Source organism: Corylus avellana, chromosome 9 (assembly GCF_965113065.1).
Source record: "Corylus avellana chromosome 9, dhCorAvel1.hap1.2, whole genome shotgun sequence".
Classification (NCBI taxonomy): Eukaryota; Viridiplantae; Streptophyta; class Magnoliopsida; order Fagales; family Betulaceae; genus Corylus; species Corylus avellana.
This window is the reverse complement of record NC_142498.1, coordinates 14,819,139-14,846,042: the sequence shown is the minus strand read 5'-3', so window position 1 is coordinate 14,846,042 and position 26,904 is coordinate 14,819,139. Positions and strand designations below refer to the sequence as shown.

Genomic DNA, 26,904 nt, shown 5'->3' with positions numbered 1-26,904 from the left:
ACACTTAAAAAAAAAGGTGCATGTTCAATAATGTACTGGTGTATAATCTTTAGTACGTCTTTTCGTTAAAAGAGGTATGATAGATTTTTTCACATGAAAAGTAAGATGAGAATTCCTTTAAAATTTAAAATTAAATTATAAAAAAAAAATAATAAAAAAATAAAAATTCAGCACATAGCGCAGGTCATGTGCTAGTTCATATAATTACTGATACATGTAATGGATGTTTTTTTTTTTTTGATAATAACGGGTATTACAAATTACAAATTTAAAGTTAATACATCCCAACTACAATCCTTGTTAATTTAACATAGAAGGCAGTGTCCATAGGATAAACTACTCACTGCAACTCAAAATACATAGTGTGACATCATGCTCATTCAAAATAACAAATTTTTGGATTTTGCTAACTAATTTGCAACACCTCAACCAAGCATGATGAAAATGATATGGATTAACATCAAGAATCCTAAAATAACATGTTTGTAGTAATAATTTTCTTAAAATTCTCTTCATCCTCAGCTAAAGATCATGACAATTGACAACCTCGTAAAGAAAAAACCACATGTGCTGGCCATTTCCATTTTCATACAACTTAAGAACATTTTATTGAAATCACACTCTCTGTGCCTCTAATATCTCAGTACTCACACCCAGATTTGATGCAAACGCAAAATATGATGCAAAAGATGATGATGAGGTAATTACTTACAGTTACAGTGCTAGACGGGCTGCCTTCCAAAACCGCGGCTCTTAAAATCGTACAGTGACATTACCCACGTAAACATCCTAAAATGACAGTTTTTTTACTATTATATTACAAAATATAAGCAATTATGTAATGACAATAAAATAACCCACGCAATTGATAACAAAGGAATACCACATCAGATAGCAAGTCTGAAATTACATCACAGTCTCCTTACAACAAAAGTCCAAAATATAATAGCGTTATACCAAATACTTTAACTCGTTATCATGGTTATGCATGGATAGAGACAAAACAACAGTTTCTGTAACGAAAGTACAAACTGTTGAAAACAAATCCAGCATATCCCCCAACACCAAACATACATAATGGTGTTCCGAACAGACACACGAACAACTATTTAAACTAGCATATAGGTGTTAGGTAATGAGCTAGGGATGAGGGATGCTATCCCACATCAGCTGGGCAATTGTATCCCTAGTGTTGGCCATTGCCATGGAGGAAGCTTCAGAAAAGTCAAATGCATGGCCGTACTCCAGGCCATCACCATCAAGTGGTTCAACAGGAGTGGCATGCGCAAAGAATGCATCGTCACGATCAGCCAAGCGAATATAGTTATGCAAGGTAACACATGCGTTCACAAGAATTGGTTGGCGTGCAACTTTATACTTTGGCATTTCAGTTAGCACATGGAATCGAGATTTCAAAACACCAAAACATCATTCAATCACCATTCTTAAAGATGAGTGTCGGTAATTGAACAGTTCCTTAAAGCCAACTGGGTCCCCGGAGTTGCGGAACTGTTGAAGATGATACCTCTCGCCCCTATAAGGTGGAAGGTAACCATTGGAGCACGGAAACCCAAAGTCAACAAGATAATAGAAACCTACGCGAAACATTCAAAAGATGATGGATTATAATTGCTGCAATAAAATAGAGTTAAAAGTTATGGTCAATATTGAAATAACGCATGCGTACCATCAGGGGGTATTGGGAACTGATTTTCAGACCGGGTCACTGCATCATAAAACACGCGCGAGTCATTTGCTGTGCCCTCCCATCCAGTGTACAAAAAAGTGAAAAGCATATCGAAATCACATGCGGCAATAACATTCTGAGATATGTATGCCTTGCGCCCCCTAAACGCACTTTGACTCGCCATCGGAACCCAAGCACTAACATGAGTACCATCAATTGCACCAATGCATTGCTACCAAGAAAAAATGAAATGGGTTAGCATTAATGACAACTATTATGAAATGGATGGAAAAAGCATTGAGAACTTTAGGAAAGTATATACACCTCAAACCAGGGGTAGTACTTCGGATTAGCAGCAATGTATGGGTGTACACCACCATGGTGGGTTGGCCTTATGATTGTTTGGCCTAAGTGACAGAGAGCTCGCATTACCATTTTGAAATGACGGGAAATTGTTTCAGTCAAGTGCTGAAAACGATCCGCCGCAACACGCATACCCTGTCGATGTCCAGTTATTAAGCAGAATATGGCTAAAGACTCCTCCACCCGTAACAGACGGCTGTCTGCTAGGTACCCACCTCGTAGGGTAGTACACAGTGAGTTGAAAGTATCCCGCTTCATCCTAAATAGTTCATAGCACGTGCCCGGATGACCGAACAAAATCTCGTGGATGAAGTCATTTCCACGAAGAGCTGAGGTACGCTGTGGGACTCGTTCTATACGTGTAGACTCGATCACCAAGTTTTGAAGTTGTAAGAGTAGTAAAAACATTTCTTCAAACCAGTCATGGTCATCAAAGGATGGAATCGATGTACCAAAGAAGATGAAGTCAGCATAATTCGGCCCATCCATGGATGCTGGATACAAATTCAACAAAGGCAGCCTTTATCAATAATGTTACTAATTAAATGATGTTACTTATAAATAATAATGATGCCAAATAAACGATAGTACATATAGTTGAAGACGCTTATGAATGTGATAACTAACATATAATTGACGATCTGAGAATAAATTGAGTAAAAAATAGTTTGGTAAACAATATAATGGCAATCACTAACAATTGGTTTTTTTTTGTCTTTTATCTCAAACCATGTCTGTACTTTTGTATATAGTCCACGGTTTGCAGATATAAATAGGATGTGGATCACACCCTATTTATTTTAATATATACATAATCCATATAATTTATATAGAAACAATTGATTATGGTGGTTGCCGGCTACTATAAATAAGTCCATCTAAGGTTATTTCATTATAATAGAGGTCAAAACACTACCAAGTATACTAAAAATTATGTTGATGTATCAGTAATTAAATAATTATTTTCAACATACATACCCACACACTCATAGGGCATTTCAAGATAAGTACACCCTCGTGGATCCAACTTTGTTTAAATTTTTTATTATGAAAATTATATTTGTTTAATTACAAACTGTAAAGGAATATATATATATATATATATATATATATATATATATATATATATATATATATATTATCAACACAAAAAAAAACTACCAATGACATTACAATATGAGGTCTAAAACACAACCTCATATATAGAGAATTACGTTGTTGTATCACCAATTAAATAATTTGTTCTAATCAATTTTCATAATAAAAATTCTAAATTAAAAAATAATAATAATAATGATCAACACAAAGATGCAACCAGTGACATCATTACCATGTGAGGTCCAAAACACCACCTAATATACAGAAAATTTAGTTGTATTAGCAATGATTTTTGTTTTTTAAATAATTTTCAGCATACATCCCACACACTCGTAATGGCCATTTCAAGAAACAAAAAAAATACAGCCTCATGGATCCAAGTTTGTACAATATTTATCAACACAAAAAAAACTAACAATGGCATCACTGTATGAGGTCTAAAACACCACCTCATATTCAGAAAATCATGTAGATGTATTATCAATGAATGTAATGAATTTTTTTTTTTTTTTAGAATAAATATAATTTAACTAATATATAGACCCACACACTCGTAATGGCCATTTCAAGAAACAAAGTTCACCCCATCTAATTTGACCGTTTGGTTTATTTTGTATTAGAAAAATTATATTTGTTTAATAACAAAGATGAAAAAATATTTATCAATACAAAACGAGCATCAATTTCATTACCATATGAGGTTTAAAACACCACCACATATAGAAAGTTCTTTAGATGTATGACCAATTGAACAAATTAATTTTTAAAACATATGAAGAATAAAAACTCTCACACAGGTTTTGCCCATTTCAATAAACAAAAGTCATGCAAAATAACTCACATATTGAGAATATTGGTTGTTAGAATTTAAACATTTAACTAGAGAATTTGACACAATTCTAAGCTCAATTCATCATTGTATTTAAGTACCAGTGATTAGAAAAAGAATAAAGAATAGAAAAAAGTACTAGTTCATTACACGGTGCAACAAAAAAAAAAATCGTAATAATCAAAAAAAAAAAAAAAAAACTTAAGAAATTTTTTTTTAGTTTAACGGCCCCTTCAATATGTAAAGGCTGGCTCTGCCACTGCAAAAAGTGATACTACCGTATGAGGTCTAAAACACCACCTCATATACAGAAAATGATGTAGATGTATTATCAATGAATGTAATGAACTTTTTTTTTTTTTTTAGAATAAATATAATTTAACTAACATATAGACCCACACACTCGTAATGGCCATTTCAAGAAACAAAGTTCACCACATGTAATTTGACCGTTTGGTTTATTTTGTATTAGAAAAATTATATTTGTTTAATAACAAAGATAAAAAAATATATATTTATCAATACAAAACGAGCATCAATTTCATTACCATAGGAGGTTTAAAACACCACCACATATAGAAAGTTCTTTAGATGTATGACCAATTGAACAAATTAATTTTTAAAACATATGAAGAATAAAAACTCTCACACAGGTTTTGCCCATTTCAATAAACAAAAGCCACGCATTGATGCAATTGTGTTTAATTTTTTTACTATGAAAATCAAAATTGTTTAATAACTATATATATAAAAAAAAAAAAAATAATAAAAAAAAAAAGAAATAATACAAAATACTACTACCAACAGACAGTACCATATCAAATAGCGACAAACACTAGCAAGTGGGAAATCACATATAATTGCAGATTTCATAAGTGAACACAAGTAAAAAGTAACACATAAAATAACAAGCAAACATTAACTTAGCAAATACGCAAATATTACAGAAAATTGCCAGCAATATAATTGCTAGCGGATAATAATTCCGTTACACATAACCGATAAATATTAAGCATACATGACAACCTTGAAATAAAGGATAGGAAAGCAAATAGCAGTTCCATAAAGCAACAAACATTACGCAGCACAACAGACCACAACATAACATACTATTGACCATTTTTTCCAACAACTACCACCTAGCCTAGAGGCGCAAAATCCATGAAAGCCTCCTTTCTGGGGGCATGGATATAAATGCTTTTTGTAACTCCTTGTCCCTCAGCAATTCAACCGCCTTAAAATAGCGGTCATCATCAAGTTCAGGTGCAGTTTCAGTCAGGAGTGCAATACACTTGGTCATAGGGTCAAATACAGCTGAGCTACCGGCATCCTGGCTACCCCTAATGGCTTCAGCCATCATCAAGTCTTTTTTCAGTCGGGTTGCCTCAGTAAACTCCTTGATTGCATCACTCATGTAAGAAGATGCGGATTCCTTACCCTTCCTGCGAGACCTACTCCCAGACCCACTACTAGCTTCAACTACTGGACGCTTTCCCAAACGTCCACTACCATTTATCACGACCCCGCCATTAGGAGAGGCATGAGGGTTGCCACGGTCCACAACTTCAGCACCACCACTACCTCGGAGTGCACTGCCGCCAGCACTCCCTGCCGAGCTTAGAAGCATACCGAACCTTAGTTCGTCATCAAGCTCATTCTCCTCATCAGTATTGGGCGGATCCTGTGCACATGAGTGCTTCAACACACCTCTGGCAGTGGACCCATTGAATAGTACCCCCAACAACTCAAAATTTGGGCATCCCTTCCTACGGAAACGACTGGCCTTTTTGTTAACCTACGGGATACAATATTAAAAGGAATTACCTATTGGTCAAAAAATCTATAAGTAAAGAGGATAGGTGTTGGTACACTTACCCTCATGTACTGCTGCCACTGGGTCTCAGTCCCGGTAACAGTGTTTGAAATAGGGTCCCATCCGAACCCTGTTTCGCTCATCAGAAGGTCAGAAAATTCACGGTGATTCATCCGCAGTCTTTTATACTTGTCACTGCATTGTCTTGCAGTGTATGTCACTCCAAACATGTCCGACAATTGTGAGGCAATGGGAAACCATTGATTTGGGTGCATATGGCCGTCCACTAGTCGGCCTTGGTTCATGAGCTCCACCAACATTTCAACGAATTTCGTCTCAATATTGAGAGGCCATGATGCATCCTGGTTAGCCATCTAGTGGGGATTGAAGTCATGGAAGGGATAACCAAAAAAAAAAAAATTATTTATGCTCAAAATTCAAATTTTTTCCTACATACACTAGACAAAATTACTAACATAGCTTTAATCTCAACATATAAATCGACAGAGGCAAACACAATTGAAAAAAATATTCATGATAATATTACAGTATACTAAACAACTCAAGGCTATATTTACTACAAGTTGGAACCTTTTTGCGGATTTTCGAGGGCGGTGTCGATGGAACAAAAGGGCGATTGTATTTCGTGCTCCTGGTACAGTATGCCTACCAATGTAAGTAAGAATGTGTTAGAATGGCATCAAAGGTTTACAGTTACAATGACCTCAATTTTTTTTTTTTTTTAAAAAAACAAATTCAAAGAAAAAGGTCCAGTGAGACGATGCAATTGTGGACCTTACCTTCCACGATCGTGTCCTCGGTGCTGTAACGATTGAGGTGGCCGAGTTGCGAGTTTTACGCTTACGACCAACTTTACTATGACAGCTACAAGTGCACGAGGATTCAACCATTGTATCTGACTTATGGGAACGAAGGGATTAAGAACACCTCAAGATTACTGTGCGCATCAACTCAATTCCCGTACATGTAGGGAGTAATTAAGTTGTAAGGATTATGCAGAGTAGGGACGGCGGAGAAGACGCCCTCGGTTTATGCAGCTTAGGCATTGGAGAGAAGACACTGAGAGGATGGTGAAGGGAAAGGTTTGGGGTACGAACTGAGGATTTGATGCAATAAGGCATATATTTGAATGCAAGAGTTGTATACGTGAAAGAGATGAGGAAATTTAAACGCATCGTTTAAGTATGTCATCCTCAATCGTTTACTTTGGGTTATTAACGTAACTGTGGAAATTTTGTTAATTATATTCACAATTTATCATCTACCGTTGGATGCTAGATTTTCATTTGAAGGAGCCATCTTTGCCGTAAGTGGAGTATACCAGGTAAAGACAAGATGATATGCTACATGTGAGCATTATAAGCATTGTAAGTGAACCATAATCAGACGGCTAACAAAGGCACACATGGAAAATGCATAATCCAACGATTATGGGTAAATTGAGAGAATCGAGGAGGCAGTTGTCAAATTTTTTCAATTGAGGATGAGCTGGGTTACAGTGTGGACATAGCATTGCATTCACTTTTAATTGTTACACGTGTATGGCTACAACAATATATTACTTCAGATGTTAAACCATCAAACTAGATCAACAATAGTAGCCAATCCTATTGGATGACTTGATTATTGGGCATCACATGGGATTATACCATCAATAAATATCACATGCGCATCGCTCCACTTTCCAAGGGAGAAAGATTTCCAAATCTCAACAAATCTTAACTTGCCAGCTTTATCTCGCGCAAGTCTTATCTCCTTTGGCCGTTGGAATTTTTTTTTTCTTTTCTTTTTCTTTTTTTGTTTTCTTACATACAGCAATTCGAGGCACCTAGAACCGTTGGATATAGATGTGCGGCTGAGGAGAGCTGTAAGGATGAGTAGCCCGTAAATCAAAGCAATTGTAGCCGTTGGATATAAAAAGGACAAATGCTGGCACATTAACTAGGCGTGAAAAGAAAAAACACAGAAATGTCAGATTAAAAGAAAACTGAGTGCATGGGGATATGAGATTAAGGGTGACTAACGAGTAAAATTGAATTGGGGTAGGTCGGTACTGGGTTGGTAGAAGCAGATTTATTACTCAACAAAAATTGTACCCGACCGGCCCGCACATTCATTGAGCGGCCTGTTGTATCAGGCTAACAAATTAATTAAAGGCCAGCCCAGAATTTCATGGTTGTCACTGCCTTTTGAAACCAGATTCTGAGCCCGGATGAAATGGTCTGAGTACAGGCCCAAAAACATCTCAAATTATTGCGGCCCAAAACTCATATAATACATTGGGTTTTGCAATTTTGAAACCAAACCCAAATCTAAACCCAAATGAAACTGCTTCCAAACAAGGCCTAAAAGTCTAAAACTCTAACAATATGAAACTCTAAAACTTCTTACGAAATTTATTCTAAATCTTGAGAAATCAAATGTAAAGTGGATGTCACTTTAATGCATTTAATTAAGAGAGACCTTACTTTAGTCAAAATTCTCAGTGTATTGGATGATCACATGTAGCATTATGGGAACTCAATCCTCAAGAAAGAATCCAAATCATTTTACTAGATCAAAAAGAAGAAATTTCCCTTTGAGATAGATTTAATGGATTAATTATTCTTAGGCTTCGTTTGTTTCGGCGTAAAATATTTTCAGGGAAGTCATTTTACAGGAAAATATTTTACGATGAAAACATTTTCCAGAATTTTGGCGTGCACACGGAAAATCACAAATATTTTTTATATTCACAACATAAAAATACTAATATACAATAATTTAAAAAATAAAACATAAAAATACCCGCCCGGGACTTGACCAGGACCCGCCCTCCACTTGACTAGGACCCGTAAGGGAGTTGCCCAAGACCTCGTCGAGAGTTACCCGGGACCCGATCGAGCCTGCTCGGGACCCACCCCGGACTTCACCAAGACTTGATTAGGACCCACCCTACACCTGCCCGAGACCCCTCCAAGACCTGACCAAGACCTAACTGGGACTCGATTGAGTAAGTCCCGGGCAAGTTCCGGTGGGGTCCCAATCAAGTCCCAGGCAGGTCCCGATCAAGTCTTAAGCGGGTCCTAGGCAGGTCCCGGCGGTGTCCCGGGCGGGTTTCAGGCAGGTCCGGTGGGGATCTAGTCAAGTCTCGAGTAGGTCCTACTCAGGTACCGAGCGGGTCAAGGGAAAATCTCGGGCGGGTCCCTGACAGGTCCAGTCGAGTCCTAGGCGAGTCCCAAAGAGGTCCCGGCCAAGTCCTGGTCAAGTCCCGGGTGGGTCTCGGGCAGGTTCCGGGCGGGTCGCGGTTAGGTCCCGTGCGGGTCCCAGGCAGGGCCGATCAAGTCCTAGGCGGGTCCCTATCGCGGGGTCTCGAGCGGGTCCCCTTCAAGTCCCGAGCAGGTCCCGGGCAAGTCTCGGGCGAGTCCTAGTAAGGTCCCAGCGAGGTCCTGGGTGGGTCTCGGCCAGGTCCCAGCGAGGTCCCGGGCAGGTCTCAGGTGGGTCTTGGGTAGGTTTCGGTCAGGTCCTGGTCAAGTCCTGGGCGGGTCCCGGTCAAGTCCCCGCTGGGTCCCGAGCGGGTCTCGGCGGGTTCCGATCATGTCCCGGGCATGTCCTAGGCGGGAGATAGTGAGGTCCCGGGCGGGTCCCTGTCAAGTTGTCAAGTCCCAGACATGTCTCGAGCGGGTCTTGGCATGGTCCGCCGATTCTAGAATAAGATACTCAAAGTCGAAAAATAGTTTACAGTTTTAAAAACCGTAAACCATTTTCCTAAAATTACAGAAGAATTTTCAGTGAAAAGAAAAATATTTTCCGTTGACTATTATTTTATGTCGCGCCAAACACCCGCAAATACGTAAAACATTTTCCGTAAATCATTTTACGGCGAAACAAACGAAGCCTTAGTTTCTAATTTAAACATTTTAGTAAAAGTTACTAAAAAAATCCATTTACTTGATGGAATAATATTTCACACAAGTGTTAAAATAATTTTGTGATTAAATTGGGTACTCAATAATAAAAGGTAGTGAATTGAAGTGACAATCTAATTGACTTTAATTTGACTACGAAATACTTTATGGAGGAATTGAATATCAATATAAGAATTTTCTAAGGGGTTAATTGATTAATAAAAAAATATTTAATTAGAGTTCAATTACAATTATTTAGTTGCATTAATTTTAATTAATAGCAACTAGAAACTGTGACATATCATGAGATAAAAAGTGTCACAAGTAATCTTTAGTTATTAAAGAAAGGACGCCGAGGCTTCGATAACACCAAATGGTAGTTGTCTTTATCAAGAGAGGAGGAAGAAAATTCTACTCAAACTCCGTAGTGGCGGAAATTCTACAAGTATTTCTTCTTGTAGTTAATTTTAATGCATGATCTCTCCATATTTTTGTAAGGACCTATTCTTTAGGATTATTCCACTATGCATGACTTTTATTAGTTGACTTATAATACTTTTTTTTTTTTTTTTTTGAGTATACTTATAATACATTTTGATGTGCCGTCTGTGGCACATTTTGAAAAACAATATTAGATGTGTATTAAGATTTGTAATAATAATGTAATGTTTGAGGTTAAATAGAAGCCTTGATATGTTTAGTATATTCATGAGTTTGTGGTGTCAAGGATATTTTCACTTGCAACTTGTTTATAAGTTGGGACATTACATTTTTTTTTTTTTTTGACATGTCTGCACAAGAGGGAGAGAAGGATTCGAACTAGTGACATTCGCTTCATTAGACATGGTCCTAGCTGATTGAGCTACCTCTTAGGAACAGTTAGGACATTACATTGAAAGGATGTTTTCTTCAAGATTTTTAGGGCTCCCTATACACTACTTTAGATTACATGTTTACTTACTGAGTCATGGATTCATCATTTCACCTTTAAATGTTATTTAAGAGAGAGAATACGGAAAGGTGCCAAACATCAGGATTAAAGGGAACATAGATTAGAGATGAGTGGTGTTATCTAATTTAACACGATATGAAATGTATTGTTCTTTTATGAGTATTTAGGACTCTAGTGTATTTGTAATAGTAAATAAAAAATATTTTAACGCTTTTCCATGCTTCGGCTTTCTGAAAATGTTTATTATGATTTTTTCCATTGTGTTATTAAAGATTACTAGCTCATAATTCGCACTATGCGTGTGATTCTTTGTTATAATTTAATTTTAAAATTTAAACGCATTTTCATTGTACTTTTTATTATATGTTAAAAAATACGTATAAAAATATGTTTCGCATCTTTAAATAAAAAAAAATATTCAAAGTTGTATGTCAGGACATTACTAAACATAGTGGCACAAAGTTACACAAAACATTGCATTAATGTATAAATCACAAAAAAAAAAAAAAAAAAAAATTAAATATCATAAGACACATAATTAATCCATAAAAATTTAAACATATTAAAATATTTGTTCCCATATGTGTAATTTATAACGAAAAGAAGTATATATATTAAAAAAAAAAAAAATAGCAAGAGGAAAATATAAATTCTGATTATTAAATCATTAATAGAAAATTAGAAGAAATTAATTGTGATAATATTTGTGTAATACCTATTATATTTGCAATAAATAAGAAAATAAGAGAGATTGAGTAGAAAAATTTAAATCTAAAACCCACTCTAAATAATAATAATATATTAGATAAAAAAAAATAGTACACTTTTCCGAACACCAAAGCCACCACTTTTGTAAGAATTGAACCACAATGATTATCACATAAACGGCTTTTCTCTTTTTCTTTTTCTTTTTTTTTTTTCAAAAAAAAAATTCAATATATGGTTTTCTCTCTCTCTCTCTCTCTCTCTCTCTCTCTCTATATATATATATATATACACGAATTTTATGGTTTTTTTTTTTAAAAAAAAAAAATTCGCATATATTGGATTTTAATTTTGGCTTTTTAAGTAAGGTATTATTAATACATATATTTAAGGATCGGTTCACTACATAATAAATATGAAAACGTTGAGGAGGAAAAAGATATGATTTGTGTCCTTATTGGGTTTGGATATTAATAATACATAATTTTTTGAATTTTTTGAATTTTTTTTTTTTTTTTTGAAAGGGAAGCATTCATACTCATTCATTAATAAACGGTCGCGAGCGAAAAGCTCTTACAAACAAAGCAAAAGCTCTGAAGTAAATCATAGCCAAAGCTAAGGTTACAGTCGTCAACAATATACCAAATCAACCATTACAAAAAATTCACTAACCCATGACTATTCATCAGGTTTAATATCAGATCTACACCAAACAGATACACAATCCAATGCATAGGTAACGCTTATTCCTCAGCCTTAAAAGCAAAGAGCCCACACGCCAAAACTCATCATCCCCGACCTGAAAGCTAGGATATCGATCACATCTACAACCTAAAGGTCTGGACTAAATGTAGATACCCCACATAGCATACAAATATAGACGGGCATAACAAAGAGAGATGACAGACTTATTACAAGCAAAAAACAAGAAAAAAAAAAACGTACAGGGAAATAACAGGACAAAACGGAAATACAACCAAATAAAAAGGAACAAACGGAAAAACGTACAGGGAAAAAACGAACGAAAATACAAGCAAATATAGGAATAAACGAAAATACAAGGAAAGGAAACAACAGGAAAAGCACACTATATGGATGATGAGAGCCGGGAGGAAGCCGATCGCATGTTGGCCGGAAACGACGCGGAAGATGGCGTTGAAAGCACGTCGCAGGGGGATGCGTGAAAGACTGGCAGCAGACAGTGGGCGGCAAAGCGAATGCGGAGGAGATCGGCAACGAACTCAGAATCGGGGGGGAGAGTTTGAGTGAAAACCCCAAGGGCGGCACCTACACAGAGTGCCAAACAAGCAAAAAACCAAACAAACAAAACAAATAGGAAATAAAAACACCTAAACCCAAACAAACAAACAGAAACATGAAGCAAAAAATGCAGGAAATAGAACCAATACAAGAAAACAAAAAGCAGAAAACACCCAAACCCCCAAAATAGAAGCCTCGATGGAAGGAAAAACGCCAGAGGAAAAATTGACCGGAACACGACTGAACCGCGGCAGGGGCGATGGACCCGGGCGAAGCCGGAGAGCCAGGAGGTGGGATTCACGTTGATCCAAGAGCCCAGTCAGATCCGGCGAAAAAACAGAGGAGATGGTAAGGCAACGAGACGACGGGGCTGAGCTTTGAGACGAAAAGAGGGGCTGAGCAAAACAGAGGAGAGGAGCTGAAGAAACAGGGCACAAGAGGGGAAAGGGGTGGAAGAGAAAGGGGGAAACACCGCACAAAAGCTAGGGAGCATCAAGTAAATTGCCTAGCACAAGAGGGTTGAGGGCAAGGGGAGGAGGGGAGGCAGCGAAGGCCAACCCTCCTCCCCATCTGTGCGGCGCTCACACAACGCAGGGGCTAGGGTTTTTTGGGAGGTTTTCTTTGTTCTTTTTGAATAATTTATACATGAAAAACTCTTGAAATATAACTAAATGCCCTTAATTATGGAAATTTAATGCTTTGAAAACCGGTTTTGTCTTTTTAAAAAAATGGTTCGCACCACATGTCGCAATTCTAGACTACCTCTACAAAGTGATTCGGCTTATATATATATACAATTAGTAGTGCTCCTGCTTATTTTTATAGGGAGGAAAAATGGGGGTGTAACAAAATGACTCCTTGGATGATGCTTGTTCATAGAGTGAACACCTTTCAAAGCATTGCAACTAAAGAGGGAGAAGACAAAATTTGGTTCATATCTTCTTAAAGTTTTTGTTTCCTCTAAAAAAAACCATATCCTTTCCTAGATGGGTGATGGATGGATTCGTCGCCACGTTGATGAAGTATATGTAAAGATATTGATTCAAGCAAAGAGTCTAATACATAACATTGATTTTCTTTTATTGGAATACATATAAAATAGGACATCCTATAATAAATTAAAATTAAGAGCTAGTGTCTTCTTGAAGATGTTTAACCGGTTTGCATATGGCCCTCCACTTGATTCACATCTGCCACATTGATAAGATTTTTAAGAGTATCATACAAAGAGTTATTGTATTATAAATACAAGACTAACACATAAGACTTTTGTAGGTTATAATTTCTTCCTTAATTTAAATTTGAAAATAAAATAAAACCTTGAGACTTATTATATATTGTTACCTAATACCTATCTATAAAGGTTAAAAAAACAAAACTTCACTTACCACCCATAGTTTTTCATTACTTTTGTAATTATACTCTTAAACTTTAAAAATTATCAATTTAGGATTATCATCTTTCAGAAGTTTTCAATGTCAATTCTTCCGTCAAAATTCAACGTTAAATCAAATGGTTGATGAATGAAATCTCCAAACTGTCCTTAAAATTACGTTGAATTTGGATGGAGTGTTGGGAGATTTCACTTCTTCTATTAGGATTTAGCGTTGAATTTCAACGAAATGATTAATATTGCAAACTTATGGAAAATAGAAACCCTAACAGAATTTCACTAATTTCAATATTTTATTATAAAAAGTTTTCTTTTCGGTACATCCATTGGTCTTTCTTTTAAAACTAAAAACCTAAGTAATTAAATCATATAAGAAGAAAAAAAAATTACAAAATATTAAATCTTAAAGACAACAAAATAAACTAAAGATATAAAATTAAAATAAACGTCAAAATCATAAATACAAATATCAATCAAATTGATTTTGTCAACCAAATGCATAACAATCAGACAATCAGTTGACATCATGATTCTATGTAGGGATGGAGATTCATGTTCACATGTAAGGTTTGAATCGTGTCAAAGCATATATATAAGACTATATAAATCAAACATAATCCGACCCATATAATTACACAGGCTAAACCCCTTAACCCCCCGACCCTCTAATTTTGTATTGGGTTCGTGGGTCATGTCAAAAATTGCCTACCATTATGCCGCGTGTCGACTTCGGGTCATTTTTGAATCATAGGTATAAGATTATACAGGTCAACCCTAACCCGACCTATTTAATTAAATGGGTTAGACTCCTCAACCCTAACCTATTTCATTTCATGTTAAGTTCGTGTCGAGTTTATGAGTTGTGTCAAAAATTGACAAACGTAATTCTATATCAAAAGCCTTGTATGTTTCGGTCGCTCCATGTGTGTTTCAGTAGCAACCTGTTCTACCGGGCTACGACCGAACTCCTTAGTAATTGCTTCAAAAACTCTGGGTCGCACCCCATGCAAACGGGATTACAACCGAGCCTTTCGAATTGGGATATAAAAATCGGCTAAGTCCTGAAATTGAAGGAAAATCTTTCCTTATATTTTTTCATTGCTTGCACCCCCAAATAGGGGGTTATAGCCCTACATCAATTGATAAAATCATAAGTACTTTCTACGTTCCAGAAACTCTTGTTGAAAAACTAGCTAGCTCCCAAATTCATGATTAATAAACACAAATCATTAATAATGTATATTCTATTGCTACCCCCTCTAAAAAGCAAAAGAAAAAGAAAACAAGATCCAATCTAAATTTTTTAGGTTTCTTCTAAACCTAACAATATATCCCGTTACGTGTTTGTGAAAATATTCACATCAGAGAGAGAGAGAGAGAGAGAGAGTTACCTTGTCTCAAATCAATGCTTGCATGTGGATTCTTTAGACTTTTGGGTTCTTCTGATTCCCCTTGCATAGATTCATACATATTCCATAATGCTCCTCGAAGAGTCGAGCAATTGTTTCATTATCCATGTCAGGTCTCTCTAATCTATCCTTATGTAAATTCTCTAAGGTTACGAAAAGACACTTAAATGGGCATATCACGTTTAATTTTATTTTAGAAATACCATCGCCATTGGAAAGAGAGAGAAGAGAATGGAAAGAGAAAGGATATGAAGAAGGATGGAGAGGAGGAGGAAGAAGATGGTGAGGAGGGGAATTGTCATTAGCTTGCACTATAACTAGTATAGGGATTATGAATACCATCATTACCACTTCAAGCTTCTTCATATAATTTCCACCCATAACTCTCAACTCTCTCGATCTTGAAATTTTATGTCATATACTACTTTGATGAAAAAGTTTTAGTGTAAATATTAAGAAAATTTCAAAATACATATAGCTTAGGCCGGTTTCAATTAATTAATTAACACAATGACGTCTTATTTTTTTCACAAAAAGTTTTCAAAATACATATAGCTTAGGCCGGTTTCAATTAATTAATTAACACAATGACTTCTTTTTTTTTCACAAAAAGTTTTCATTTGATGAGTTAAATCACTAGTTATTTTAAAAGGTTAAAAGCTAATAGGAAATGATTGATTGATCTTCCAATAGCGTGGTGACAGCAGAAGGTAGCATATATATTGATTGATCCATCTCTTCCCCTCTTAGTTTATATGCAAATTACATTCCCGTATCACAAAAAATAAAGAGTTAGAAGTTAATTATTATAATGAAAATGATTATAAATTGGTAGGAAAACTCTTCGTCTCCTTTACAGATCTATTTTAATAAAGCTGGAAAAAGGGGAAAGACTCTTTGAGTTCTGGTTAGTCAACTTGTGATGTATTAAATTTGTTTGATTTTCATGTGTTTGAAAGGTTAGGTGGAATACCCAATGTTAATAAAAGCTAAAAGGAAAATCGAAATTTAGAGATAATGAAATACAAAAATAAGTTAAGTACATATTTTGAGGTTGTGCAAAACTAAGGATGTTCAAAAATGGTATGATAGTAAGTAGGAACTTAAAAGTGAAAGGAAATTAAGGAGGAGGGAGATAATTGTATAGGGAAATGAGAACTCTAGCCGCCCCAAAGAAAACAAATATTTCCTAGAAATAGAAAAAATAAAACTTAAAGTAGGCATTTAAAGGGGGAAACAGTGGACTTTGGGCCCAAAATCGATTCTCACCAACTGTAACTAGGTAGGCACGACATGTGAGCCGAAGAGATCCTTCCAAATTAGGTTCATATCCGCGTTTTTGATGCTTGTAACACATGTTATGCCAATTTACTATCATATGCATAGTATTGCCCCAATAAGATATTTGATCATAGTATGACTCATAGGTGTTAGATAAAAAACAATTTTTTTTTTTTTTTTTTTTTTTTTGAAGTGTGGGGCTAAATATCTATGTTAAACTTGAAACTTTTGCATGTTGTTTGATCAAGAATGGTTTCGTTCGAACCAAGATGGATTTCGTTCAAACGTGACTAGATTGCCACGTGTTAGAAAAATCATGCCAATAAAAGTTTTCCTTGCTGACTAAGAAAAATCTCGTTCAAATGTGACATGTCTCTTTCGAACAAGTACGTATTTTTCACACCTTACGCGTCAAAGTGTTCTTTCTTATTCACTGATTAGTCTTGTTCAAACGTTATGTGTCCCATTCGAACGAGCATAAATTTGCCACATGTCATGCGCAGATGTAGCTGAATGTTTATAGAAAAAGGTACAAAAGAAACAAGGAATCTTAGGATTTCTTACCTCAAGCCTTTTAATTCTAATAGAATAGTTACCCAAAAAGTATCTAAATTGCATGATTGCCCATCATAAAACAAACAAGCACCAAACTATAGTTTCCTTTTGGAAATTTTTTTGAAATGATTATAGTTTGTTGCCAAAAATATCAGGCATTTTACAAGAATGAGATTCTTTGTTTCATTAATTCATGATGTTGAAGAAATAGGAGAAGATCTACATTATCTGATTGAAAAGCTAGGCTAGATTGTAAAATTTCATATATACTTGCTTGATTAAGCTTCTTCACAGGCTGGTCTAATCTGAATCGTGACAAACAACTTTAGATATCATCTCTCTGACCCTGATCTTCTGTGCAAGGGGGCTTCCTTTTAAGAATCTCGTTCTCCTTTCTTAGTTTCATGATCTTCATTTTCAGTGTTTCAACAAACCGACTTGAAACCATATCCCTTTGCTGTTCAACCTGTTTTGTTCTGCTAATCAGCACTGCAATGTACCAGACATATTATTTGCATTATGTACGAGGAGATGAAGGTGTTATTGTAGCATCAATAACTACAGCTGCTTATTGGTGTTGTGCATGTTCCTAGGACTCCTGAAACCTCAAGTCAAATCAGATTTAAACCAAGTCTTAATGCGTAAGCATATAATCAAAGGGGGCATAAGGGTCTCCGGGTTAGGATTTCAAAGTGCTAAGCAAAAGACTCTATAATACAAAGTCTACTGCACTATTAGTTGACATTTTTTGTCAAACCCGATCTTTGTTAGAATAACAATTAAATGATTAAATTCATTATTTCCTATCGGTTTAAGTTTTTAGCACAAGTGAAAATTTAACATGATATCAAAGTAAAGATCTTGATTTCGAACCTTGTCTTCGTCATTCACTTTCCATTTCAATTAAATATTCGACGTGTAGTGTCTCTCTTATTAATAGAGAGTTTGAGCCCACACGTGAGGGAGCGCAAAAATATAATAGTTAAATGAATTTATTAGGCTTGACAATGGTTCTTTTCTGTTCAATCGTAATGATGTTGGTTCCCATTTGGTATCATATTTTCATAATCTTTTTAGCTCTTCAAGCCCTGTCTTGGATACTGATCTAGATACTCTTTTTGAGCCTAGTATTTCTAGTACTGAGAATGATTTGTTGTGTTAGGTTCCGGATGCTTCCGAGATTTATCAGGCTGTTAAGGATCTAGGGAGGGAGAAGACTCCTGGGCTGGATGGTATGACTGGCCTTTTTTACCAGACATATGGGGATATTGTCAACAACAATGTGATTAGATTCATCCAATCTTTCTTTCGTAATAGCCATTTTCCCCGCTCTTTCAACCATACAAACCTTGATCTTATTCCTAAAGTGGACAACCCTTCCAAAGTTTCCCAATTTCTTCCAATCAGTCTCACCAACTTCTTATTAGGGGTGGGTATCGGTCAAAACGGTCCGGTTTTGGCTCTTATCGGTTATTAACAGATAATTTTCGGTTAAACCGTTTCTTAACCGATGCCAAACTGATAAAAATTTTAACCGAAATTATCGGTTGTAATGGTACACGGTAAAACCGGTTAACCGGTTATAAATCTCACATTCTTCAATGTTCTCTACTTCTCTAACCCCCAAGCACCAAAAGGCAAAAACTCTTACCTGAATTGAATCTTTGATGCTAAAAGAGAGGTTTGTAAGAGCAGATGGGGGCGGATGTTGTGAGAACTGGAAAGAGAAAAAAAAAAAAAAAATGAGGAAGAAAGAGTCTGCTGCGTGGGAGGAGAAGAAAAAATAAAGAAAGAAAAGAAATATGTGGCATGGGAATTGGGAAAAGAAATGGTGAGAAGGAAAAGAAAGAAAAACAGAGGAAGAAAGAGTCTGCTGCGTGGGAGGAGGAAAAAAAAAAAAAAAAAAGAACTATAGGGGCTCGAACCCACGACCACAAGGATCTGAGCCTTGTGCTTTGGTGCCATACCAACTGAACTAGACTGGGTTGTTACCAACCTTCCCCCATACCGGTTCTTATCGGTTAAAACGGTTAACCGATAACAAATGGTTAACCAGACCGGACCGGACCGATAAGAATTTCGGTACAAAATTTTTAACCGATAAGAATATCTGTTAAACGGTTACGGTTAATATTGGTTCGATCGAAGCCGGTAGACGGCCGGTTAAACGATAACGGTTAATCTGCCCACCCCTACTTCGTATATAAGATTATCTCTAGGATCCTTGCTAATAGATTGAAACATTTTCTTCATAATATCGTTTCCCCCAACCAGTCAGCTCTTCTCCAAGAGATCTATCCATGATAACTCTATATTGGTTCATGAACTCTTTCATTCCATGAAGAAGAAAAGGGCCAATGGTGGATTGATGGCCATTAAGATTGACATGGAAAAGGCTTTTGACAGGATGGAATGGAGTTTCCTTTCTCGGATTTTCCATCTTTTGGGTTTCAGTTCTAAGTGGATTCATTTGATAAATCAGTGTTTGTCCATTGTTTCCTTCTTGGTCCTGCTGGATGGCTCCCCTTTTGGCATATTTAATTCCTCCAGAGGTCTTCGACAAGGTGACCCCCTCTCACCGTTCCATTTCATCCTTGGAATGGAAGCTTTTTATAGGCTTATTATTATGAAGTCTGAGTAGGCTTGCTCGATCCATGGCATCAAGATTGCTAGGCAAGCTTCTCAGATTTCTCACCTAATGTTTGCAAATGATTTGATGGTGTTTGGTAAGGCAAACTCTTTGGAAGCCTCTAATATACTTGGTTGCATTTAGGGCTGGCAAAACTGGTAAACGGGTAAACAAGATTACGACCCGTTAGGACCCACGACGCGATTACCCTATACACAAACACAACCTGTTTAGCTAAACGGGTTAGGGTCTGACACGATTATAACACAAAAAATATCCGGGTAACCCGACACATCCCGCTTAACCCGTTTAAAATAACCGGGTCATATCGGGTAGACACGATCCGACACAACCCAGCACGACCCATGTTCTAAGTAGGTAACACAACCTGACCCATTTAAAAAACCCTTAATGAAAAATTCTTACAAATTCCATTTTCATTGTAAATAGATGTTATCATAGTTTTTATTGGTCATTTCGTTTCTATTTATGAGGGGAAAAACCAAAGAAACAGACCAAATTTATGAAAATATTATGTGTTTTGAGGAGTATTTTGTGTTTATACTTGTTTGGAAGTCTTTTACTTGAGAACAAAAAGCAAAAAAGACAAAACAGGTCTGGGAATTGTTTTTATTGGTCATTTGGTTTCATAGTGAGCAGCAAAATCTGTGTTTTAATTTGACTTGAGAGAGTCAAAGACATACCGCCATACCAGAGAAGCAGAGACAGAGGGTGCACAGAGAGAGAGAGAGGCACAGCTGATGGCGAGGAGGCCAAGCGTGACTGCTAGAGGGAGAAAGAGGCATAGACTCCGTCCACTAGAGGGAGAAGAGGCACAGCGCAGAGATGAGAGAGAGAGAGAGAGAGCCGAGAGGGAGAGAGAGGCGTGGGCCGTGCGGCTGGGGGGGGGGGGGGGGGGGGCAGCGGCTGCGATAGTGATTCAGTGAAGACACTGAAGAGGTGAAGGTTAGGGTTAACTTAGTCTTAGGGTACTTTAGTCTTTAGTCTTTACTCTTTAGGTTTTTTATTTATTTATTTTTTTTTAATATTTAAATGGGTCTGGCGGATCACCAGACTGACCTGCCAAGTAGACCCGCTAGACACAAACTTAACCATATCTCAATTGGATAGACCCAATTAAAACCCGAACCCAGTAAGCCCAAACCCAATACCTGTTAACTTCGATTCATGTTCGTGTCAGGTTTGCGAATCATGTCAAAATTGCCAGCCCTAGTTGCATTGATAAATTTGCTTCTTGGTCTAGACAGAAAGTTAATTTCAGTAAGTCTTCCATCTTTTTCAGCCCAAACACGAAACCAACTCTATTTCCAATATAAAATCCATCCTAAATCTCCAACAAATCTCACTCAAAGCCAAATACCTTGGTCTCCCTTTATTTATCCAAAGAAATAAGAAAAGAACCTTTGCAGATATCAAGGATAAGATTTTAAGTAGGATCTCGGGTTGGAGGGCTAAACTCTTATCCCAAGCAGCTAGAACTACCTTGATCAAGACTGTTGCCAATGCGCTGCCTTGCTACACTATGTCCCTTTCTTGCTGCCCAAATCTTTTTGTCAAGATATTGATTCTTCTTTGAGAAAATTCTGGTGGGGTCATCCGCAAGAAAAAAAAAAGCATAATCTCTCTTTGATTGGTTGGTACAAGATTTGCAGCCCTACTTCTTTGGAAGGTTTGGGCATTAGAAGAATGGAACTGCATAATAAGGCTCTCTTAGCCAAGCTGAGATGGTCTATTCTTTCTAACCAGAATTCTCTTTGGGTTAATTCCAATAAGGCCAAGTATCTCAGAAATTCTGATTTGTTGAATGTGACAATTAATCCTTCCTCTTCTTGGATTTGGAAGGGTATCCTAAATAACAGAGAGATTATTGCAAGGAATGCTTGTTGGGCTATCTCCTCAGGTACTGATCTGAATATTTGGAAGCCTTTCTGGATTCAAAGGTTCAAGCCTCTTCCTAATCCGCATCTTCCTTTACCTTCGCCTAATATCTGCATCTCTGATCTTATTAATCCGATTGATAGAACTTGGACGACTGATCTCCTCCTCCATTTGTTTGACCCAGTCTCGGCGGCTCAAGTGCTCTCCATCCACCTCAGCATCATCCCTACCTCTGATTTTTGGGTTTGGCCCTATTCTCCTTCGGGTAAGTTCTCTGTCAAAGCTGCCCATGAGGCTTTTTCCCTCTCTAATGGCCCCCATATCTCTCCTCTTGGCTCGCTGGAATGGAAAGGGATTTGGAATCTTAAAATCCAACATAGGCTCAAGCATCTCCAATGGAGAATTTCTTGGAATATCCCTCTCACCAGAACAAACATTTTCAGGTTTTCTCCTCATATTGATCCTGAATCTGTTGCTTGTCCTATGTGTAATGGCCCTCCTGAAGATCTGCAGCATTTATTTCTTGATTGTCCTTTTGCTAGAGCCCTTTGGAGGAACACTGTTTGTCCCTTCAATGCCTCAGTTTTTTCCAATATTGCAGAATGGTCTAAAGCTACCATTAATCCGGCTCTTACCTTGGTATTCCTTCGGATAAGGTATGGGAGTTTCAGATTTCAGCTTTAGTTACTATGGACATCATTTGGCTAGCTAGAAATAAGCTTATTCACAAGGGCTTAGTTTTGGATCCAGTTTTTTGTTTGAAGTCCATTAGCTCTATGGTTAGAGCTCATCTTAAAGCCTGGCATGACTCATCTTCTGCCATTGAAGTTTGGTCCCCTCTACCCCATGGCCTCTTGAAAGTTAATTTTGATGTTGCCATTCGCCCCCTGTTCAGTGTTGCTGCTGTGGTTCTTAGTGTTCACACGGGTCAAATCCAGGCTGCTTGTACCAAGAAGTTACCCCATCTGGATGCTACAGCAGGGGAAGCCAATGCTGCCCTCTTGGCAGTTAATTTCGCTGCTGATTTTGGATTTTCGTCTATTCTCCTTGAAGGAGATTCTCAGCTCTACATCCTTGCCATCAATAAAGATCATTTCTTCTCGGATTGGCCGTGCGCCCCAGTGATTGTTGATATTCGCTTACATCTTATGCGGTTTGCTAGTTGGACCACGTCGAAAGTTTCAAGATGTGCTACCTCGAGAGCACATTCGGTTGCTAATCGGCTGCTTCCAACAATATGTTTGGAACCATTCCCGCTTTTTCCCCTTTTCTCTCCTCACTTAGGTTTAAGAGTGGGAGAGACCCCCCGTTGTAATCCTTTTCCCCTTCCCCCCTTTGATTAGAAAAAAAAAAAAAAATGAATTTATTATTTCCTACTTGCTAAAATTTTGGGATAAGTAATGGTTTAACCATCTTAGGCTAGGATTTCAAAGTAATAAGCAAAAGTAATACAAAGTCTACTACATTATTAGTTGACATTTCTGGTCTACTACTCTGTAATACCAACCAGGCTGTCTCAAAGTTCACTACTCAGCATTTTGAGATCACTAGAAACTAGAAAGTATTTTTAATCAAACAATTGATCAAGCTAAAGCAAGAAAAAATTGGTATGCACAAACAAGCAACCTTCAAAGATGAGGCGAAACTATTTAAAATGAAGAAAGAAAGCAATCACACTCACATTCCTTCTCCAGTTCTTGGAGTTTCTTACTCAACTCATTTTTCTCTTCCTGCTCAATCAGCAGACAGTCCTTCAGATCCTGAATCTCGAGATTATCTGTCAACAACGCAATTAGCAAAGTTATTTGTATGCCAGTTTAACAAATTCTGGTAATTTAACTCCTAAATTCGCATTAATTAGCTCGCTTAGGACCTCACATTTGGACTCCACATCAAAATGGACACGGTCAAACCTCTTTGCAAGAGTCTGCATATGACTTTTATGCGCTACTAAATCTTGCCGGAGGAGATTTATGGTTGCTTCATTTGTTGCTTTTTCAAGCATTAGGCCCCTAGTTGGCATTTGCAAACATCATTCAACTGTAACAAAAATAAAACAATTTTGAGCTAAATATTTTATCTCACTGGAAAGTGGAAACTCACCTGACTTGTGACTCTAAATGTCCAACCTTTGTCACATAATCTTGCTTAAACAAATCTATGGCCTTCCTATGTTCCTGCTCACATATTTCAAGTTTTCAATTGTAATGCCTATTTATATAATCAGACAGATTTTGATTAATATGTTATCTTTTTCAGTATTGGTTTTTAGCCCCGGCAGATAGAAATTATAGTCTGATCAGTCAATTTTTCCTCCTAGGACCACAGACACAGAAAATCGAATGGAGATAACTTACATCTTCTTGATGGAGAAGTTCATCACTCACTCTCTTAAGTTCTTCTTTCAGGCTCTGGCATCTGCTACGGCGTTCAAGCTGTATTTCATAAGAATGATTGATTCAACTGAAGGAAATCAGAAAAGAACAACAATGACTGATAAGAAATTCAATATTAAGTTCATCCATCTCCAATTCACTTTCTTTCTTTTTTTCTTTTTTTTTTTCTTTTTTTTTTCCTTTTATTATTATTATTAGTTTGCAATAGATTCTCATTCCAAGTCCATGGGTTAAAATTAGCAAGGGTTGCACCTGCTCAGCAAGATTATTTAGAGATTCTGTGTACACTTTGGTCAGCCGCTCATTCTCTGCAATATAACAAAGTAATTCAATTAACGTTATTTTCCTCCTCTTTTTACAAGCACACAAGGATCTAACTTTCCCAATGAATTCATTTCAAGATTTTGCAGAAAGATTGTTACCTAATAATGTCTTCAACAAACGATTGAATAATCAAAAGTGAGATGACCTGTAACTTTCACAAATTATTTTTTCTTACTTGAGATTTTCATATTTCGAAAACAAAAATAAAACAAAGAGATTCTAGTTCTGTTTGTTAATATTTTTTGGTGGGTGTTTCTTGTTTTTTGTTTGAAAAAGTGTTCTTATGTGACATAAAGGTGTAAACAATTTTGAGTGTTTTATGATTGTTTTGTATTTTAGGTTGTTTGTTGATGTTTTTGTTTCTAAAAAACAAAAAAAACAAAAAAACAAAAAGGTGAGAAAGAGAATGGTTTAACGAACAAAGTCAATTGATGATATCTTCCAAACTTGAAATACTAATTTGTTTTTTTGGTAATCAAACAAACACGTAGCAAGCAATTAAACCAATTTAGCTTTCTATTAAATGTAACACAAATTAGACCAATAAAGCAATTACCAACAAGTTATAATGGAGTGCTTTTGAAAATTCAGATTCTGAACGAAAAGCAACCTCGCTTGAGACTGTTACAAGTGATTTCTAGGGCTTCTCGCCTCTTCAACTCAGCGTTACAGTTCGATTTCAGCGACTGGATCTCTGCAATGCCACTCTTGAAATCCTGAGAAAGGTTAGGGTAATTTATGTCTCAAATAGCAAATCTCTGTAGTGTTTGGTTACCGAGAAAATGACCCAAAAAAAAAAAAAAAAAAAGTAGACATTGTTCAGAAACAGAATCGTTTAAATTCTGACGTCCAGTCTCTGTTTGATAGCCGAGAAAACTCACCAATTCACAGAAAAGGAGAAAAATAAATAAATAAAAAATACGGAAGCTTAACACCTTCACTATGCGTTTCCCAAAGTAAAAAGGAGAAATAATAGCAATAATAACAGTAAAATCAATTGTGAAACTCAGATCTTCGTATTCTTCCATTTTTTTTCTCTCGTTTTCTCGGCAGCCAAACAGGGGGTGAGAGAAAAGGAAAAGAAAAAAATGATTGATAAGGCGAATGATGGAGAATGTTACCTCGAAGATGTTATCGAAATTGGAGAGCAGAGAGTTCATTTCTTCGTCACTCGTTGCCGCCATTTTTTCTTCCCTTTTCAAATATACTAAATGAAAATTTAACATTAAATGATAGTTTAAAATAAAATAAAACTAAACTCATCATCATATTAAGTGATTACGGTGCCAAAGGCAGTTAGGCAGTCATTAGAATTTCAACAGAAATTTCTTATAAATTGAATTGTGTCTAAAGGTGTTGTGTGTCTTTAGCATGTAACACACTTTTTTTTTTTTTTTTTAGTAGTATTTACTTCTCACATTTTTTTTAATAGCATTAATAAAAAAATTATAAAAAAAATGTGTTTCTCACGTGTGTTTTGTAAAACACAAATTTGTAGCCCTTTAAATAAGTTTCAACGCCACCACTTTTGTTTTCATCGGGTGTCGGAATCACAAGATATGTGACTTTGTTTGTTAAACAAAAAAGCATTTTTTACGGTACTGTTGACATTAAAAAATTAAAAATTAAAAAAATAATAATAATGATTAGTATAGAAAAGTGAAAAAGTTTGTTTTGTAGTGATTTTTTTGTTTAAATAGTAGTAACAAGTAAATGATATGATATAAAAAGTGAGAATGTTTTGATATTGATTTTTTTGGAAAAATGAGATGAATAGTGTAGTGGAGTTTGGTATGGTTTAACAAACACCACCATGTATTTTTTTTTTTCTTCTCCAACTCATCTGCTTGTAAATTAATTTGCATCATTCTTCCTGGGGTTGGAGAGGATGTTAGGGTTTATAACTTAAAAGCCCATTTCTATTATATGGCATTTTGGTTTATTAAATAAACTTGTTTATTTTCTGAATTATTTCAAAAACATTGGGCATATCATTGTATGCATGTGCATATTAGTTATTATATACATGTATACCTCTACTGAAAAATGTTCCTTAACAACTTCATCTTCCTCCTCTATATTAGATAGATTTGAGGTTTGCTAACAATGGTCAAGGCGGTGCACAGCTAACCCCGTACATCAAGCCTTACCCCATTTCGTTAAAATCATGCATCTTTAACGGTAAACTCGTTATCCTCATCCACAAAACGCGAATTTGATTGAAAGTGACAAATGCTAGTAATGCCCCCATGATGGCAAAATTGATTGATTAGTGCCTCAATTGGAGCACCAATTTGATCTCCAAACAGCTTCAACTGATCATCAAATCGATCAACTCACTCCTCCTATCATTGTAACATGTCCTCAATTGATCATCATTTGCTGTCTCTTTGTGCTTATACA

At 36.3% G+C, this 26,904-nt stretch overlaps 3 protein-coding genes across 3 annotated transcripts; all 3 read right to left on the bottom strand.

Annotated features, from left to right (window-relative positions):
* Positions 1-1,428: 1,428 nt before the first annotated feature.
* Positions 1,429-2,539, bottom strand: LOC148583842 (uncharacterized). The gene is made up of 3 exons (XM_088510789.1): positions 2,012-2,539; positions 1,688-1,919; positions 1,429-1,595 (listed from the first exon to the last, which is right to left on the bottom strand). The coding sequence occupies exons 1-3, from the start codon at positions 2,537-2,539 to the stop codon at positions 1,429-1,431; spliced, it is 927 nt and encodes a 308-aa protein (XP_088366915.1).
* Positions 2,540-5,121: 2,582 nt separating this feature from the next.
* On the bottom strand, positions 5,122-6,164 carry LOC148583841 (uncharacterized). The gene is made up of 2 exons (XM_088510788.1): positions 5,853-6,164; positions 5,122-5,772 (listed from the first exon to the last, which is right to left on the bottom strand). The coding sequence occupies exons 1-2, from the start codon at positions 6,162-6,164 to the stop codon at positions 5,122-5,124; spliced, it is 963 nt and encodes a 320-aa protein (XP_088366914.1).
* Positions 6,165-17,468: 11,304 nt separating this feature from the next.
* On the bottom strand, positions 17,469-25,685 carry LOC132190584 (4/1 protein short form protein). The gene is made up of 8 exons (XM_059605619.2): positions 25,623-25,685; positions 25,112-25,217; positions 24,430-24,485; positions 24,139-24,216; positions 23,885-23,958; positions 23,660-23,793; positions 23,463-23,558; positions 17,469-17,742 (listed from the first exon to the last, which is right to left on the bottom strand). Exons 1-8 carry the CDS (start codon positions 25,683-25,685, stop codon positions 17,579-17,581), a joined length of 771 nt encoding a protein of 256 aa, XP_059461602.1. The 3' UTR covers positions 17,469-17,578.
* Between the last annotated feature and the right edge of the window lie 1,219 nt (positions 25,686-26,904).

What these genes read in the sequence shown, in the direction of transcription:
- LOC148583842 (XM_088510789.1), bottom strand. Translation starts at nt 2,539, where the DNA reads ATGGATGGGCCGAATTATGCTGACTTCATCTTCTTTGGTACATCGATT. An exon ending in AGTACTACCCCTGGTTTGAG is followed by an intron (nt 1,920 to 2,011) that starts GTGTATATACTT and finishes TTTTCTTGGTAG; the next exon opens with CAATGCATTGGTGCAATTGA. An exon ending in GTTCCCAATACCCCCTGATG is followed by an intron (nt 1,596 to 1,687) that starts GTACGCATGCGT and finishes TGTTTCGCGTAG; the next exon opens with GTTTCTATTATCTTGTTGAC.
- LOC148583841 (XM_088510788.1), bottom strand. Translation starts at nt 6,164, where the DNA reads ATGGCTAACCAGGATGCATCATGGCCTCTCAATATTGAGACGAAATTC. An exon ending in AGTGGCAGCAGTACATGAGG is followed by an intron (nt 5,773 to 5,852) that starts GTAAGTGTACCA and finishes TGTATCCCGTAG; the next exon opens with GTTAACAAAAAGGCCAGTCG.
- LOC132190584 (XM_059605619.2), bottom strand. Translation starts at nt 25,685, where the DNA reads ATGGCGGCAACGAGTGACGAAGAAATGAACTCTCTGCTCTCCAATTTC. An exon ending in CATTTAGAGTCACAAGTCAG is followed by an intron (nt 23,794 to 23,884) that starts GTGAGTTTCCAC and finishes AATGCCAACTAG; the next exon opens with GGGCCTAATGCTTGAAAAAG. An exon ending in TTTTGATGTGGAGTCCAAAT is followed by an intron (nt 23,559 to 23,659) that starts GTGAGGTCCTAA and finishes CGTTGTTGACAG; the next exon opens with ATAATCTCGAGATTCAGGAT.